The 19,678-nt window shown below is 33.4% G+C and overlaps 1 protein-coding gene across 1 annotated transcript; it reads right to left on the bottom strand.

Moving 5' to 3' along the window:
• Positions 1 to 11,194: 11,194 nt before the first annotated feature.
• DGD1 (UDP-Glycosyltransferase superfamily protein) lies at positions 11,195 to 18,733 on the bottom strand. Its single transcript, XM_018121626.2, has 7 exons — positions 18,015 to 18,733; positions 16,336 to 16,368; positions 14,346 to 14,433; positions 13,023 to 13,507; positions 12,667 to 12,933; positions 12,141 to 12,490; positions 11,195 to 11,956 (listed from the first exon to the last, which is right to left on the bottom strand). Exons 1-7 carry the CDS (start codon positions 18,612 to 18,614, stop codon positions 11,422 to 11,424), a joined length of 2,358 nt encoding a protein of 785 aa, XP_017977115.2. The 5' UTR covers positions 18,615 to 18,733; the 3' UTR covers positions 11,195 to 11,421.
• Positions 18,734 to 19,678: the final 945 nt, after the last annotated feature.

Raw genomic sequence — 19,678 nt, 5'->3', positions numbered from 1 at the left:
TAAAATTATAATTCAATTCCATTGCCAACATGTTAGGAAACTAATAGATCACACAAAAAAAGTTACAATATGGATTAAATTGAAAGTGTGATGATTTAAGTTAGACTTAAATCATAAACTAGGTTTTTACTACTAACCTAATTAAAATAGTTTAACTAGGTACTAGTTTTTTTTTATATAATTGGGGGAGGGGGGATTCGCACCCTACTCTTTAGGTAGGGGGATTCGCACCCTACTCTTTAGGTAAGGGGATTATGCACCAACCAATGAGACAAATACTCGGGTGCTAACCAACTAACTAACTAGGTACTAGTTAAACATTAAAAAAGTAATAATATTGAAAGGCTTATTTTGCAATTTTAATAAGTCTAAAAACCTAGATATAAAAGTCACATGATAACCACTATTTTTTATAAGCATGTTAGTTTTAGAGAAAAACTAATAGCTTTCTTTGAGTGATGCCACCCTTAAAAGAAATTAAGAGTGACATCTCTTGTGATTCTCGATTAGAAATCAAAGAAAAAGTGATGACGAACCATTGTCCACTTGCTAGCACAAGCCCATGGTTGAAAGCTCTCTCTTTGGAAAAGGTTCCATTGCAATCATGTGTGCAACATTGGAAGCCAAGCGATTGATTGGCTAGGATTCTTTCAAGCTTGGAAGTGTGCACGATTTTTCAACACCAAAAAGGAGACATTTGATTGTGATATCAATTAGCAAGGTAATATAATTCTATAATTTTATATGATGTTTTTACTTTGCATTAAAGCACCAAGGCAAACCAAGGTAGGAAGCATGGTTTCACTTTGTTTTAATTTTTGTTTATTTCGTTGCATTGATGCTCTAGCCATGCCGTTCCTAGCAATAGAATTATGGAATTCCCATTTGACTTCAAATTTACTAAAGGGAAGAACTGACAGTTAAAATTCTACTACGCAAGTATACATATCGAATAGACAGTATATAAGCAAGCAGAGTATCGATCCCACAGAGAATTGATCTAAAATTTAACTAAATACTAAAATTAGAACAATTTAACCTTATCCATACAATCAATATCAAATAACTAAATTAACTAACTAAAGATACTTAAGCAAAATGTATACTAAGAAAAATCAAAATAATAATAACTTGAGTAAATATCAAATCAAACAAGCCTAGAATTACAATATCTCTCACACTTCATCTAAATTTTACTTCTCTTCCTTAACTTATTTTAATGGGTTGAATTGCTAACCTAGAGTCCTAAATTATTTATAAAGGTCTCTCGACTCATCTTATAAAAGTATCTATTTTAACCAAAATACTATATTCCTATGTGAATTGAAATTAAAACAGATTCATTAGGTTCATGCTCTAATCTGGCTACATATGGCCTATATGTATATCCTTATCGTATACACAAATCAATTAATATGATCATATGGTCTCCCAATTTTAGTCTACACTAAACTCTCTTTCCCAAGTTTATTTAAGTTCCTAGATCATTTTAATTGGTGGCAAAGATATTAAAAGCATTAAGATCAAATTGGAATAAACAATTCAATTCCGTTAAAAATAAGAAAAAGATTAAAAATTCAGATTACATGTGAGTTCAATTGTAATCCTAGAAAAAGAAAATTTGCTACTCATGATTGCAAAGACAAATAACTTTATTTAAAATTCAACCATTGCGAATAACAAGAAAAGTAAAAGCTAAGGAATAAAACAAAACAAATATTTGCAGCTTTGCTCTTCAAGTTTCAGCCTTAACTTCTAGCTTCTTGAATCTCCAAAAATTGTCTAACCTCATGTTCTTACAAATATCCTATTTATACTAATAAACTTAACCTATAGTTCCCTAATTTGAGCTATGATTTAATTGGGCTTAAAAGTGTAATGAGAGGCCCAATCATCAATTCTCAATCTTTAAAAATTCTAATTCCCGCCACTGTACATCTAGTCATTTTTTGACACAATTTTCTCTATCTTTGATGTAGAACTAGGTAAAGTGATCCTCACGAAAATTGTAGCTCTATTTCTTAGCTTTCCAATGGTCTAAGAATCGCATCATTTAGAGTTCTGTAACGGGAGTTATGGCTAAAACACTAAAGTATATGCAAGCAGACTTCCAAGTCTTTTAACACCTTACTTTTCAAAATTAAGCCTAATTCCCTTAGTTCCTACAAAAAATATAAAAACTAATAAATAATAACCAATTTAAAACAAATAACATAAAATTAAAATAACTCACTTAAAAATAAACTAATTATAAAAACAACTAAAAATAACTAAATTATAATTGAAAATTACGGATTTAGCTAATATTTAATAACAAAATTGGACTAAAATAATTTTATAAAATAGAATAATCAAGAATATTGTAAGGAAACCAATCTCAACTGTCAACAATGTTATTACGAGTATGCGATTTGATAAATGCAAATCTACAACAAGTTCATTGTTTCGGATGTTTAACAAGAACCAATATCAGAGACTTATTGCACTCATAAGTGATCAAGATACTAAGTTGGTTGATAATCCACCAGCTGATAATCCACCTTTAACCAATTCATCAACCAACATTACTAGTATGAAAAATCATCAATATGGTCCATCTATTGTGAACTCAATGGTGGTTGGTATTATATTTGGTTCCTTATGCTCAAAATCTTTCTATAGCTTGAGTGATAAATCAAATGACAAAAATGTTTTAATGTTAGATTGGAATTCTTGGATAATTGACAAAGATGCATACGATCACATAGCATATTGCTTGAATTGTTTCATGACTCCCAAGCCAACTGAGAATGTTTATGTTCAAACGACTAATAATAATAAGGCATCAATGACACATATAGGAAGTGTTAGGCTAACACCTTTTCCAATTTTATATGATGTCTTGTGTTTTTCCAGTTTTAAGGTCAACTAGTTTTAGTTAGCAAACTAACAAAGAATAGGTTATATCATCTGATTTTATTGATTTTAATTGTTTAATTTAGGACCCAACATCATGGAAAATGAGTGGTCTTGCTAGGGTCAAGGCAAGGCTTTACATAGTTAAACTTTTATAAATTAATATCCTTGGAACCATGAAAATTTATTAATTAATCGAGATATTATTTAATCAATAAATCAATAATTTATTAATTTATTGAAATCTTTTAGAGGGTTATGAAATTGGGATCCTAAATCCAAAAAAGATAAATGTTTAGATGTAATGAATCTTGCAATCTCGGCTCAGACAACAAATGTTCAAGCAAGTACAATTGTAACTGCTTTTGACATTGTAAAATTAGGTCTATGGATAATGTGGCTTCAGAGAATTTGGATCAACACTTAGATGATGGAGGTGTTCAACAATTGCATGTTTTAATTAAAGAGTTAAAGTATCGTGATACAATGGATGTTGAGTACCTTTTAAACTACCTAAGAGAAAATGAGGCAACTTTAGAGTTGTTGAGTGACGAGCAAATTATTGAGAACGTCATGGGACATGACAAAGAAATGAAGTTGAAGATGATAGTTCTATACTGAAGCTTGTCTTGTGCAAAAATGCACTCAAAGCAACAATCACATTGCATAATTTTCTTTTGCAATACGAAAACACTACACCAAAGCTTTTTAATGCACTAAGAAAAGTTAGAGATGAGGCCTAGAGAGACATCAATTTCAAAAGGAAATAAGTAACATTAGAGTCATATTATACAAAGGCCTCATAATTGAGTTATATATATATATATATATATAGTTTTAATGTATAAAGAGATTATTAATTTATATGTGTTTTTTTAAGGTATTATCTTATAAATTTAGCCAATTATTAATTTACCAAATTGGTCTTCAGTTGGGACTGACCAAAAATATTATTTAATCAAAGTTATTAATATATCGACTATTGATTTATAGAGGTTATACTATACAAAGCAATGATATTGCCAAATCTATTTGCCAAAAATGCCCCTATAAAGAATGTTATTCCATCCTTTGTTCATGCAGTTTCCAAAAATTTAATTCATAGTATTCCTTTAGTTTTCAATAAGACTTGTAATTTAAGTGTGTTCATGCCAAAAACATTTGATATTTGGCATTTTAGACTAGGTCACATTTCATCAAACAAATTGTATGTAGTTCATAAAATCTGTCCAAATGTAACAATTTCTCGTAATACAGTTTGTGAAATTTGTCCATTGGTAAGGCAAAGAAAATTGTGATTTCCTATACATGATTAATCTAGTAATCCTTGTTTTGATTTGGTCCATATGGACATTTGGGGTCCATATGCTATTGTTAAAATCAATGGTTATCATTACTTCTTGACAATTATGGATGATCATAGTAGGTTTACATGCACATTTCTTATAAGTCTGATGTACTTACCATAGTTCTTACATTTTATAACATGGTATTAAACCAATTCAATACCAAAATTAAACAAGTAAGATTAGACAATGGATTTGAGTTCAACCTATTAAAATTCTATGCATCTAGAAGAATAATAAATCAACATTCTTGTGTAGGGACACCCCAACAAAATGGAAAGAAAACATCAATATCTGCTTAATGTAACAAGATCATTGATGTTTCAATCATCACTACCTCTCAAATTTTTAGGAGACTCAATCTTAGTTGCAATTCATATCATAAATAGAGTTCTTTCTCCCATTCTTAAAAATAAACTCCATATGAGTTACTTTTTCAAAGGGTTCCTACATATAAACATTTAAAAGTGTTTGGTGCTTTGTGTTTTGTATAAACGTTAGCACAAGGAAGAAAGAACTTTGAATCTAGGGCTAGAAAATGTGTTTTTATAGGATATCCCATTAGAGTTAACGGATACAAGTTATATGATCTAGACACTCAACAAATTTTCATTTCAAAGGGTGTAATCTTTCATGAAAGCATCTTTATATGTCAATATCAATCCAATAATGACTTACTAATTTGTTTTCTCCCAAGCAAGTTGACATTGATACAAATATACCCAATTCTACTACAATTTCATTTTTCTCGTCATCCTCAACTAGTTAAAGTCATTTTGATATATCTGCATCTTATTCTACTACTTTACCAACTAATTCTTCAAAAGACTCTACCACATTAAGACCTAGTCAAAATATTGACAAAAATACCCCTACTATTAATGTTTCTCATGAACCTCACATTGATGGAATTCCATATGTTAGTAATCATCCGAATAAACCTTCGTCAATTGAAAACAACTATATTTTACAAAAAAAAGGACAAAATAAAACATTTGCCCAAGTAGTTAGATATTTACCAATGTAACCTTCTTAAGCACACTAACCCGGTTACAAAACTCCCAATTGATAAGTTCATATCACCACAACAACTTTCTTCTTCTCAGAAAGTATTTACAACTTCTCTCACACAAATCCTAAAACCACGTATTTATTAGTAAGCAATTCAATATGATCATCAGGAAGAGTGCTATGAAATATAAAATTAAGGCTTTAGAAAATAATGAAACATGGATTGTTTTACCTTTACTTGTTGATGCATACACAATGGGATGTAAATGGGCCTATAAGGTGAAGTTGCAAGCAAATTGGACCATATAAAGATAAAAAGCTAGGTTAGTGGCGAAGAGCTATGGTCAAAAGGGGGATTTTGACTATACTGAAACATTTAGTCCAGTAGCAAAACAAACAACAATTAGAGTATTCTTGGCTTTGGTAACATCTCGAGGTTGGCATTTGTCCCAATTAGATATCAACAATGCATTACTTAATGGTGAGCTTGATGAAACTTTGTATATGGACTTACCACAGGGCTATGAGCTCAAAAGGGAATATCCACCAAATTGCAAACTTGCTTACAAGCTTAAAAAGTCCTTGTATGGGTATAAGCAGGCCTTAAGATAATTGAATTCCAAATTCACACAATCTCTAATGAATTTTGGTTTTTGGTAGTCAAAAAGTGACTATTCTTTATTAACTAAAGTGAACAAAAATGGAGATTTTATAGCTTTAATGGTGTGTGTAGATGACATTGTGATTGGAAAGACATTGATGTAGCAGAATGAAGTGAAAATTTTTCTAAAGCATAATTTAAGCTCAAAGACCTAGGTGCACTCAAATATTTCTTAGGATTGGAAGTTGCAAGATCAACTAGAGGTATTTTCATTTTCCAAAGAAAATATACTTCAAAATTGATCAATGAGTGGGGTTTTCTAGGTGCCAAACCTATGGACTATAATCACAAACTCACAAAGGATGATGGTGTTGAGTTGTTAAGAAATATTACTAGTTATAGATAATTGTTGGCAGGTACTATACTTGACATTCACTCGACCAAACATTGCATATGCATTGCGATGTTTGTCTCAATTTATGGATAGGCTTAGTGTTCTTCATTTACAAGCTGCTCATAGAGTTTTGAGGTACTTGAAAAATGCTCTAAAGCAAAGTATTCTCATGGCTTCAATATTTGATATGCATTTAAGAGTTTTTAGTGGTAGTGATTGGGCTGGTTGTAAAGACAATAGGAAGTCCATTTTTGGTTTTGGTGTATTTCTTGGCAGCTCCCTTGTTAGTTGGAAGTCCAAGAAACAGTCTATGGTGGCTAGAAGTTCCACAGAAGCTTAATATAGGGCTATGGCAGTAGCCTATTGTGAAATAATGTGACTATTATTCTGATGTTAATAGATAGGAAAGGTAAGGTTATTTTAGTCTTTATAATGTTTTAAGTTTGTTAAAATCAGTTACAAAACTGATCAGAGTATTCTTGTAATTTTCTTAGCCTTCATATTGTCTATAAAGGCAAGTATTTGATTAAAAAATATAAAAAAAATTTGAAAAAACTTCAATCCAATTCTCTTTTCAATTTTCTCTACAGTCTTTAATAAGAGGAAAAAGTAACTATTGAATCTTAGTGTTAGAATAAAAATTTTGACAAAAACCATTTCTTGAGTGGCATGAGTGAAGAACTTATACAATTTTACTTTGAAATACAAGAAATAAACCTCACTTCTAAGAGGAAAAAAACTAAAGAAAAAATAGTCTAATTTTAGTAGTTGCTTCATCTAAGAGTTGAAGCTTAAGTTAATAAAACAGCCAATACAAATGCACTTGCTTATAAGTAGGCTCCTGGCGAGGTTCTTCCAAAAGTCTCAAATCATATGGAACTGTTGTAACAGCAAAGTGCACTAATTCTGGTTAAGGACCTAGGACTCTAGGGATTAGCATAAACCATGGACAAGCATAAACAACGGTCCAAATGGAAATCTCATAGGTCCACAATAAGCAAAGGTGAAAAGGCCACCCACTAACCACATAGAGATCGTACAGGTAGACAGACAGACAGACAATGGAACTTCAAAATTTTCAGTTTTGAACTTTGAGTTGTTCACCACTTGCAATTCCATGCAAGTGGGCATTATTTATTAATCCCCAAGTAGAAACGCCAATAGATCCACAAGGGGTTTGGTAAGAATTTTTGTTTCAGGTGCCAATAGAACTTGCTGGCTAGGCAGGTTCGGTCCTCCCCTGCAAAAGCCTAAATCATCATCTGAAAAGATGAATGACTATTATGATTAAAGCTATAAATTAACTAGTATCTGGGTGGTATAATCTGCCCATTGACTTTGTTTCAAGCTTAGTTTTTTCCCATTGATGTCACCAATTTGACTCGCTTTAAAGAAAGCCCATTTTCAAATCAAAGTTTATTGCTGCAACTTGTTTTCTAGTGCCAACAAGTTAAAGATGTGAAATGGACACAACAGATGAATGATGCTAATTAATACCGAATGAGTCTCTAAGAAAAGAAATGGTGAAAAGCAACACTTTTCCATGAATCTTCCCTGACCAAGGAATCATTTCTGTTTCAATCAATTTTCTTCATGCAAAAGTTATCTCCTGGGAGGTGAAGGAATTCCCACCCAAAAGAATATATAATATGCTTTTTTGTTAGAAGAAGTTAGGTCCATCAACATACACGTGCAGCATCCAAGTGCCCTCACTCATTACTTTATGATGAGATTCCAGATAGGCTAAACAGACCCCCCCTATCTTCAATTTGTTTGTTTCCTCTTTCTTTCTTTCTTTTTTTTTTTATATTCCTTCAAGAGCAAAGGAAAGCAAGTTGCTCCAATTTTTTAATGAAAATGAGAACAATGGGGTTTTGGTTAGAAACACAGCTGCACCACACAATTCCCATGCTTTAAGCTTCCACTAATGAGGACAAAATTCACGCAACCAAAATCTTTAAAGTGAAGTACTACCCTGATTCATAATTATACGAGAAACCCATTATAGAATAAACAATTAATGGTTCGTATGAATGTTCTACTGCATCAATTAGTATTCTGGCTCTACCAAAGTAAAATTCAGATGAGAACTGAACGTGGGAAACACAACACAAACAGCAATGTAAGTGGTTCTTTTGTTTCTTTTTTTTCTTTTAATTAGATGTCAGTAATCTGAGCATTGACTGCAATCCCATAGCTTAACCAGCTGTAGAAAGCTGTTAAATTTGGCTGTCACTGGATTAAGTAATACCAAAGGAGCCAGCCAATCACTGATTACATGTTTTACTCAAAGAATCAGTAAAAAGTTTAGAAAATTACAATATCAGATTCATGAATGACTTTAAGTGTCACAGGATGTATTTAGACATTGAAGCACCCTTTTCCCTTATTCTGAAGCAGGCAAACTTATAATTGTGTAGATGCATGCTAACTGAATCTGAGTGATACCAACCCTAATGTGGTTACCATAACTTGTTCAGAAAGTGGATTATATGTATTTAATCTGCTCTTAATTAAGCACTAATATAAACAGTTGGCTCAAAACGAAGTTGCAAATGAAAAACTTTACTATAACAAGCCAACAAACTTTGCTTTTACCACTTCTTTGTTTTTTACTGCTTGCTTGATCGTTAGAATTTTTCAAGTGTTTATATAACAAACCAAAATTAATTTTGATTAAAAAAATATAGTAAATGGTTAAAAGGTGACAAGAGATAAAATAGAATTGAATACTTTGTAAATTCTCAAAGTCTCTTGATGGTATGGGCTTAACTGAAATTTCAAGAACAATCCCTGCTATAATATTCCAGCACTTTGACCACTCTAGTCTAGGTCCAGCTTTCTACTTCAAATTTTTGGATGGGTCATAGAGCTTTTCTACTGGGTGAAGAGTCAGTTTGTGGTGGTAAATGGGAATCACATGCTGATAGAAACCAGTCTATTTGGAATGATTTGTGAGCTCAACTCCATTTTCCTTCTCTGAACTTAAAATGCAGAATAAGTTGGATTCACACGTGAACCGCACGCCCAAAAGAGCTTAGCGACAGCGGTTTATTTGTCCTCCTGCTTCCATTTCTTGATTTTTCTTTTACTTTGTTTAACAGCTTTTAGATGATGATATGCCTTGAATTCCAGATTAACAGGGTCTCAAGTAGGGAATCCAATGTCCATACCACCTTCTTTTCAATCAAACCACCCTCATCAGCTTTTGGGGTTAACTTTTTTCTTCATTCCGGAATAATGATACATATGCATTGTAGTTATACTTTTCTCAGTTAACAATCTTGCCTAACACTCAAACATTTGACTCATTAATTGGTGCATAATCTCTTACCTAAAAAATAAAATTCGAAACCCTCTTTCCTCGATTTAAAAAAAAAAAAAAAAAAGAACAATCCTTGCCTAGAGTACAAACATTAGAAACAAGCTTAATTTAGCATCAATTACATGCATGCCACTCTCACCTAACAATGTAGAAATTGCAATTTGCAAATAGTACTACTCTAACTCTAAGTGAACAAAAAAATCAAATAGATAATCTTATCTAACCTTGTAATTTTGTAAACGACACGAAATTAAATGAGTTCATATTTAGGATATTCATGTTTCGTATTTTAATCATGTCAATACAATTAAGATACGAAAATTTCATATTTTAAACATGTCAAACTTGCTTAATTCATTTAAGATCCGTTTAAAACACGTTTATTGTGTATCCATATCACCCATGATTTGTTTATTATCCATTTATTTAATAATGTAAACATAACAACTTTAACACATTTATGACCCGTTTAAATCACTCTATGAATACTTTCTTTTATCATACTTCTTGATGGTGGTGGATTTTTATTATGCTTGATAGATATTGTTGTTTTATTATAATTTATTATATGATTATTAATTTTAAATTTGAATAATAATATTATATTTCATTTGTAATTATATACATTTTAAATCATGTTATATCATATAAAATTTAACCCACCCATCTAAAAAACATGTTGGACAAATTATTTTGTATTATACGTTTAATAAACGTATATATATTTGTGTTTAAGATTATACCATGTTTAATTAATCGTGTTTATCTTATAACTATGGATATCTTATTTCTACACAACACAATTATGACATCGAGCACGGATAGCCAGGTGCTGAACCTATTATGTGAGAGTAAATATATCTACAAATAATCGGCCACCTATATCACTATGAGTAACATGACTTTCCATATAAGTACACAACGATCAAAAAGGTTTTCCCATTATATTGTAGAATTTATATCATCAAAAAATGTCCAAAAAGGTAGGGTTCTAGTCTCTACATTACATAGGTAACAACTACAGGAGATTGATACCAACAAAGATAAGTGTAGTTACTAGTAAAAACCAATAAAAAAGCAGGGGGCTTGTGGCAGTGGCTCTGAATCAGCAGAATACCTAACAATGGAGTTCAAATGCTTAAAATCAATTGAAGAAGCCAGTTGCTAACCCCAAAATCCATGTCAATTGTAAGAACAATTGATTGATAGAAGAATAGTTTGTCACATGATGCATATACGCACATACTTGCAAGCATATGCTCAGAGGTTTTCATCAGGAAAGGGGCTTCATATATCCCCTGGGGACAGCAAACTCAATACATAGGAGAAAGAAAAAAATCTGTTAAGCACCAAGCTCAAATCCTAAATTGAATCCTAGAAAAGATAAAACCTAGAAAACAAAAGATGAAGGAAAGTCACAACAATTTTCTTGCAGCTTGTTTAGACATTTCAAATATTACCATTACTTACAACAAAGCATCGTTCAGTTTGATCTTACCCCAGACTGTCATCAGGAAAGTACTCCAAATCTCTTCTCAAGACACCAAGCTAACTATATCGGAGGAAGAACAGTTTATGCACCCAACCAAAAATAAGAAAAGCCAAATGGAACCCCACAACAGTTTAAAAATATTTTGGCATCTATTTTTATCTATTCACAACACGAGGGTGGAAAAGGCAGAAAACAGAACAAAACTTATACTAGACTGTCTAGATATCTTTCCTCAGAAACAAATATATTGTTAACTGAAGCAAAAGAAACCTTTAGACTAAAAGCGATGGTTACCAGCTACTACAGACAGTGCATGACTATTATACACAAGATTGTCAATACAGTTTTTACATCTACTTACCAGCCATAGATAGGATTTTCCACCTGTGGAGGTAAGAGATGAAGGTCTTTACAATGTTGCTTGTCATAATCCCGTGTACCAGGTATTGCTCCAGTGCAAAGTCTAAGGAACTCATTCCCTGTGAGACAGTAGTGGGTAAATGCCAACCCCCCATCAACCATCTCTGAGAGACTTGGCATTGAAACCGATTTTGCAATTAATTTTCCATTTGATCTTCTCAATTTTGCACCATTATGTTCATTATTCAAAACTCTATCAAGCTCTGAATATTCTACAAATCTTTGGGTGGCAGCTTCCCATGACAGGTTGTATCTTTGCTCAGGTGAAAGGGGTTGAGGCTCATTTGCCAATGCTTCCTTCACTTTAGCAACAAAGTCTTCAGATGTCTTGTAAGTCAGACAGTTTGGAAATGACCTAAAGAACTCATTTGATGGATGGTCTGCACATACTACAAATTTTCCCATTGCAAGTGCCTCTGCGGTAGCCGTGCAGAGCACATCACTGACACTGGGGTTTATGAAGACTTTGTACCTTCAGGCAAAGAAGAGAAAGTTAGAAATTATAAATGGAGTAACTATACTGATACAATGATTATTTTTGTAGACGCTTGATGAAGATTCTCTCTCAATATATTTTTCAAAACACAATCATCATCTCAGCAAATGATCAGACAGAACAGTGCAGCCATAAAAGAGCAGTGCCCAGATATCCTTACCCATGAAGAGAATCATCTGCATGGTCCCTTCCTTTCAGAAAATTAAGATTCAGATCCAACCTTTTAGCAGTACTCTGAACTTCATGTGCATCCTCACCATTTCCATACACATCCAACTTGAAACCATCAAGATCATCCTTGTGCTTTGCCAGCAAATCTATCAACTCTTTGTATCCCTTTGCCCAGACCATCTTGCCTAAGAAGTATGCTCCTTTAGAGAAGGCTTGCTGCCCAAGTTCCCTTTCTTCAGCAACTTTCTCCCCAATTTTCAAAAACTTTGGATTTACACCATGAACATTGCAAATCACAGACTTCGGTAGATCCTGAGTTGCAGCAGAAAGGCGAAGAACCTGAAGGGTGAACACAAACAACTTAGTTTATGCAATACAAAGAATGACTCTCAAAGTTTACCAATAACACAATTAAATGTCTGATATGTGCACAGACCAAACCTCTGATACAATTTAGAATTGAAAAAATAATATTCCAAGATACCACACAAGCATAAAACAAAATCGATACACACCTTGTGGCAATATGCTCTGGTGACCCAATTGTTGATGTGTTTCACAAAAAATGCTTGTAAAGCACCATTCTTCTCCCTCTTAATATATTCCAAGTAATTTGTGTGAACAATACCAACAACATGGTTGAATTTGTCAGTCCACCGTTTACCATGATGGTACCAATTCAGGTGTTCTGGTTCTTCCAAGATAGCAATGTCAGCCTCTTTTGATGAGATAAATTGAGAGGTATCTCCGGCAGGTATTATACTTCTCCTTTCTTTTGAAAACTAAGAAACAATTAGAACAAGTTTGTCACTAATTAAGTATGGTTAATGAGTGAGAAGATGGATCATAATGTAATACATTAAAGAGTTACCTTTCCTGGATAAAAGGAGATTTTGAAATCAGCCTTAAAGCCAATCCTTTCTTCAAGCCAGTTACGTATATAATTCTCCTGCTCTTCTGGTGAACTGAAAGTGAGATTGCTGGGATAAACTAGTTCTTGATCAGATCTGCAAAGCCATGGAACCAAGAGTGTGACATTTTGTTTTGCTGACTTTGCTAAGTATGCTGCCCGAAAAAGTGGATTTACTGCAGTTCCTGTCATCCATGGAAGGCTGGCAGTTGTAACAATGGCAACATTCCTTTTCCCATCGGAGTCATCATGCTTCATGAAGTCTGTCCAAAAGCCACCCTCATAACAGTGCCCTGTACTTTGAAGGACACTGGCTATCCTTAGATCCAGTTCATCATTTGTCTTATCATTGTCAACAGTAGGTGGTTCTCCCCCGGCAAGGGAGCGCAAAACAAGTTGATTCTTCCGTTTGCTACACAAGCCTTCAACTATCTTGTCACAAAGATCTGAAACAAAAATTAAGGAACTTGTAAAATATACTTGCAGTCAGATTCTCTGACCTAATAAGTTATATAGATAGATAATCAACAAAAGGGGGAAATGCATAAAATATAAATTGCATGAAACTTCCACAGATGTTAAATGATTTTTTTCTTAATAGATGTAAAACAGCAATCTAATGACATCAGTTCTGACAGCAAAAATGACTTCATACTAAAGAAAGCTACGATAAAAGGGGAGAAGAGGAACTGGTATTGTCAAATGGAAGTTTCAATTTTGTGAGTATCTTACATTCTTGAAAAATTGGAAAGGTGGCATGTCCATTCTTGAAAAATAAAAGTGCAATCCTTATTTCACTGTCACATAGAAAGATGGTCAAAAGGTAAACCAGCACCCAGCGGCTCACTAGTCCCCAACAATCAACTCCCACTAAAGGTGAACACAAGACTATTAATTATTCCACCTAACTTATCCTAGAAGAGAAAACAAATTCAGGACTATTTCAAGCATTGCGGGTTAATGATTAATTCAAGGTGGTGGCCCCAATTAATCCAGGAGAAAGAAACCAGCCTAATTTGGTCAGATGAAGCTTTTACAGAAAATTTCATTAATTCCCAATAGACAGGACATGAACTAAAAATAAGCTAAAATGCCCCTGCATAGCGAATCAAAATGGAAAGCAGAAATGAGAGAACATAACTCTTTAAATGTACAGAAGATATGGTTGCATAAAATGATCAAACCAAAAGGTGATAAGGAATACAATATTTCAAACTCGAAGAATAAAAAACTACTCATCCCTGGACATTTAAACAGAAAAATAAGAGAAAAATAGCAACTTACCTTTTCTGACACCAAGTTGATCCAAAAGAGGCCCAGATTGCCTGACCAAATATGCTAACAGTTCCGGTACATCAAGCGGGGGTACTTCCTATATCAGACAGGAAAAAGCAAACAGCATTCAGCATAATTCAACTGCTACTTTACCAAACATCTTAAATATTCAATCATGTTTGCATCTGCACACAATATCCATTAAAAGCTAGTGCCATGCTCAATTTTTTATCCCCACACGATTGGCCCCAATCTCCAACAGAGATGTTTGTAATGAAATGATCAAAATCAAATCATTGCTCCTAGATTATCTTTAATAAGTTTAGGACAGGTATAGAGACTGGAGTTTAGCACAAGATTCTTATCCCTATGTAAATAAAAAGAAAGGCCCAATCCAAAACGTAGGGAATAGCATGTTCAGTAATACTAGATCAATTTGGTTCACTGTACTTGTATGGTATATTAATATATGATGGCTTGCAATCACATTACCTATCACTTCTACCGGCAATGTAAAACACGTGAACAAAAGGTATAAGGTAAAAAACTGAAGATATGAGAAAATGTTTCCAAAAATTCAAAGTTGAAGTGTTTATGTGAATTCTACACGCATGTTTCCGGTCCTTTCCAGCTAGATAAGCCCACGCTTTAGTTCCCTAAGGTCAAGAGGCATTAAAACCCTTAGCAAGGTGATGTCAACCTTAATCAACCCAAAGGATTGGCTATAAATGGATGAAAAGTGAAGTAGGCTTACAATATAGAGGAATATCCAAAATGTTATGCAGTGAATGAGGTAGAAATCTTAACCCAGGCCAGCACAGAAGACAATTTAAAGAATTATGTGTTTACCTCCAATATGGCTATGCCTAGGAATGAAGATATAACTATATAGCATGTTGCCCTAATCCCAATCAAATAGCCAACTATCCAAGTAAATGCAAGCATGCCAGTAGCTAAATAGACCCAATCAGCCTACTTTCATGTAGAAGCATGGTCTAGTTATTGCCTATCATAACAAAGGAGTTTCAGTCTTTGATTCATTAACATGGAACTATGTTAGTTATACAACTTTATGAATGGCTTTCATGCTTATTATCTAACATACATGTCATTGTTATACAGTTGGCAAAACTGTAACAGAGTTACCCGAATTCGCCAACCCCAATACGATTTACGAATTAGTTTGCACAATCCCAATCTCGGATTGTTAGAAATCTGGAAAAGTGAAACATGCAATCCAATGACAAATATAATGAAAGAAGAAATCTCTAGAAGGAATAGACAGAGGAACAAAGGAAAGCAGTGCTGACAGCCTGAAATTGTCTCTTTTGTGAAGCAAGAAGATGGTGCTCCTAGCTACAGGTAAGAGGGAAGAGAAGTGGTGCAAAATTCAAAGCAACCTGGGGCTTTTTGCTTCTTAATTGACAGTAAACTAAAAGAATCTTTATGTTTTTAACTTTCAAGTTGCCCTTCAAAAACCAACCAAAAAAAAAAAGACCTTTCCAGTTGAAGGGCAATTAAGAGATTTTAATGTTTTAAACTTTTTACAAATGGGAATTTAAAGGATTTTAAAATTAACTAAAAACCAACTTAGGCCAAAATGCAACTTTTGTTGATTTTTCATGCAAAGTCTTGATTGATATTAATAATAAATGATTTGAAGCCTTGAATTAGATATATATACATAAAAAATATATATCCCTATTGAACGATTTAAAAAAGACTACCCCCATCATACCACATTTTAGATAAGGGGCGTTTTACAATCCAGTTCCTGTTCCGTGAACCATATCGATCCACGTTCCAGGTAACTCTGATCTGTAAGCCATCAATTACATCATATGAGGCACCCATTACAAAACAAAAACAAAAACCCTCCAGAAGCCCTTGACAATAAACGGAAACTTATTTGCCTGAAGCATATAAATCACATGACTGCATCGAAGAATCACAAATAAAACAAAAACAAAGCAACGGTCCAATAGGTTTAGAAGGGAACCTTCGACTCGTGAGGCTCCTTGCAAATTGCTTTCTGCAAAATAAATAAATAAATAAATAATCAAACAATTCTGTACTAAAAGGATTTTTATTTATAGTAATCAAGATAATGAAAGATAATAAAATCACAACATTAAACAACTGGAGTGTACACAAAAATTTTACAAGCTAAAATGTTCAATATCCAACTAAATACCATCAAAGTAGAGCCAACAAAGCTCCTTTTCGGAATATTATAGAGTGAGCAAACTAAAATGCTGAGACTTCAAGCTACTCCATTTTTTCCATCACAGAAACTTTAAGTTCTAAACAGAAAAATCATATTTTATAAGAATGTTTGGTTCAGGCTAGTAAGAGTAATATGATACCCATAACAAATGGAAGGAATATTTTATTTTCATTATCCTGGCATAACTGATTGGTCAAAGTAATATACTACCTCTTAACACCATGAACATCAGAACATCTGAACTTTCCAGAAATACTTTGACCTGATTTCTCTTCTCAACAATGCCTAATTAGTAAGAGAATAGTACAGGACTTCCTAAATAGGAGAACTGGAACTGATGAGATACTACTTAACTCGTAGTTAAAATACCAAGTGTATCAAAAGTAAAAGGACCTACTAACTAATTAGGCCAAGATACTACCCTCTGTTAAAGGTTAATTAAAGGGTATTGTACAAGGAACCAATAGAACTGAAGTGTGGAAACCAATTTTACTAGCCTTCAAATATGAATGCATGCTCTTTGCAACAGTATTTCCTGCATCCATAGGCAAAGTATATGAGCCAATCAATTAACACAACAATTCTACAGCAGCCATTATTTATTCCAGTTACTAAAATAATAAAAGGTGTGCCATTGAATTCAGCCTTTAAAAAAGAGTATCTAGTATGCTTAGTTTAGTGGTAATTAGGTGCTACAGAAGGCCTTAGTAGCTAAAGGTTACCATAGTTTTCATCTTATGCTTTTAAATCATAGAAATTACATCTTCAATTCATGCCACTGACATGTTCATTCTGATTTAAAAGTACAACATCCAAGAAACCAAAATAAAAAGGATGATAAAAACCATATATGTAGCAATAAGCAGTAATCATTTAATTGTTCTTGTCCTGATAAACAGAAAAACCTCAATAAACCATGTTAAACAATGAAATTTCCTACTTCATAGCCACACTCTGAGATGCAATCAAACCCTTCATTAGTAAGAGAGTCACTCCTCCAAGCCCCTATAAATTCTTTTTTTTTTTTTACATAAGAATTCAAGCATCATAAAACCTCAAATGAATTTATCGGATTATCTAACATCTTGTTATAATTTAGAAATTCATTATCCTCAACACTTCAAGTTTCTAAGTAGAACCAGGCACTCAATATTCATCAAAATTCCCTAATTCCAAACAAAGATCAATTAGAGAATTCAGAAACTACAAAGCCCTTGTATGAAGCATAAACCAAAAACATATAATTGATTCAGATGAGCGATTATAGACATCCATGCAATTACAACCATCAATTCTGTACCCTTATACAACTTGACATTAATCCCTAACTAGTTAACCCATCAATTATATATTAAAAAGAAAACTATGCCAAATAACAGGAAAGAAAAAAAAAAAACACAAAGAAGGTAGTCTCAACTCTCAACCAAGAAAAAAGCAGAAGAAAAGCTTACCAAACTGGACTTAACTTTCTCCACAAACTCACTATTCTTGAACCCACCAAAAATTTCCACCGAAGAATTTTTCTTCTCAAACTCCCTTAACCTTGTCTTCAACGCCCGAATTGGTTCCCAATCACCAAATTGCCCTTCCTCTCTAAACATCGCCCTCCTCCCTTTCCTAACCTTGTTATATTCAACAATTCCATCCATATCCTCCTCCTCCGTCTCCTGCACCTCCGCCACTATCGCGCTCCTTATCCTTGACAAATCTATCCCTATCTTCGCCCTCGGCCCCCATTTCTCCATCACTTTCCGGCTAATCTCCGGAGCAGAATAAACCCTCCGAAACTCAGATATCTTAGGCTGCAGCTTCTTCATGAAGTCGATTTCCGAGGATTGACGGATGGCCGGAACCGAAAAACTTGGAGCCGCCGAGTGTATTAAGTTCTCAATTTCTCTGTCAAAACTCGCCGCGAGATTCTTGAACGAGTTGGCTCGATCTTTCATGAGTTGCAAATCCGCGTCGGCCGAGTCACGGACCTCTCGCCACCCTTTCGAAATGAACGAGAAAGCACTCGAATTAGCCGCCGTAGTTTGAGTAGCGTTGTCCATGGCGCGAAATTCAACTAGGGTTTTCAATTTTCCGTTAACAGAGAAATTTTAATTTAAATTTTAAATCTTTTTGGGCCTTTTTAACGTTTTTGGGATTTGCAGAGGTGCGAAAGGGTAGAGGGACAGGAACTGAGAATTTAACGGTGTTCCAAATAATTCTGGAAGCGGGGGCGACACGTGGGATGCCACGTAGGAATAGTGGTGAGGTTCGGCAGTCCGTTGATGACGTGGTGGATGTCAAGTGTAAAGATGAGGTGGCGGGTTTTGATTCGGTTGCGAGGATATTCTGGAGTAAGGAATATGCTGGCGGGCAGAGGAGAGAGGAGGTGAGGTTGGGATTTCGTGTGGGGATATGCTTCGGAAGGGATTATGATTTCGTGCGCGTGGATGCTGGTCACACAACACCCCATACGACTTTTCCTTTGCAGCCTAGTATTTTGTCTCACCCATTTGTGGGGCGATTTGTTGTAGTTAAATCAAGATTTTGTGCATTGAAATCACAAAGAATTTTAAAATTAATTATAAATAATATTTTTATATATAATTAAAAAATATTATATTTTTTAATCAGACAGTTACTTATAAGAAATAAAAATATCACTTATCTTATATACATCGTGAAGTTAATCAGTGTTTCGATTGGATGGTCACTCATCATGATGATTTAAGTATAAGATTACAAGTTTATGATGTACCCTTGTAAATATTTCTTAATTAATACTTATGGTCTCTATATGTCCAATAAACTAGGATGTTATTTTAAATTAATTCAATAAAATTTTTCTTCGTATAAAAAAATATATAAATTAAAAAGCTGATTATTTTTTTAATTTAAACTTTCAACATAATCTTTAATAACATATTTATCATGTTAAAATTAAAAGGAAATTTGATTTTTTAGTATTTTTTATTTGAAATCTAAAGATTGAAAAGCATAAAATATAATTTTTCATATTTTAACTCAAAAATAAAAAAATAAATTTTTTAATAATTAATTAAAATTAAGTTTATACAAGTATATCGTTTGCATCGTATGATATGCTTATATCGTAAGATATGTATCG

The sequence above is a fragment of the Theobroma cacao genome, chromosome 5, assembly GCF_053813885.1.
Source record: "Theobroma cacao isolate CCN51 chromosome 5, ASM5381388v1, whole genome shotgun sequence".
Taxonomy (NCBI): domain Eukaryota; kingdom Viridiplantae; phylum Streptophyta; class Magnoliopsida; order Malvales; family Malvaceae; genus Theobroma; species Theobroma cacao.
Note: the sequence above shows the minus strand (reverse complement) of the source record. Positions and strands in the feature narration are given on the sequence as shown.

Excerpts from the sequence above, each read along its gene's own strand:
- DGD1 (XM_018121626.2), bottom strand. The coding sequence starts at position 18,614 with ATGGACAACGCTACTCAAACTACGGCGGCTAATTCGAGTGCTTTCTCG. Across the intron at positions 12,934-13,022 it reads TCTCCTTTTATCCAGGAAAG|TTTTCAAAAGAAAGGAGAAG; the intron begins GTAACTCTTTAA and ends ATTGTTTCTTAG. Across the intron at positions 11,957-12,140 it reads GCAGATGATTCTCTTCATGG|GTACAAAGTCTTCATAAACC; the intron begins GTAAGGATATCT and ends CTTTGCCTGAAG.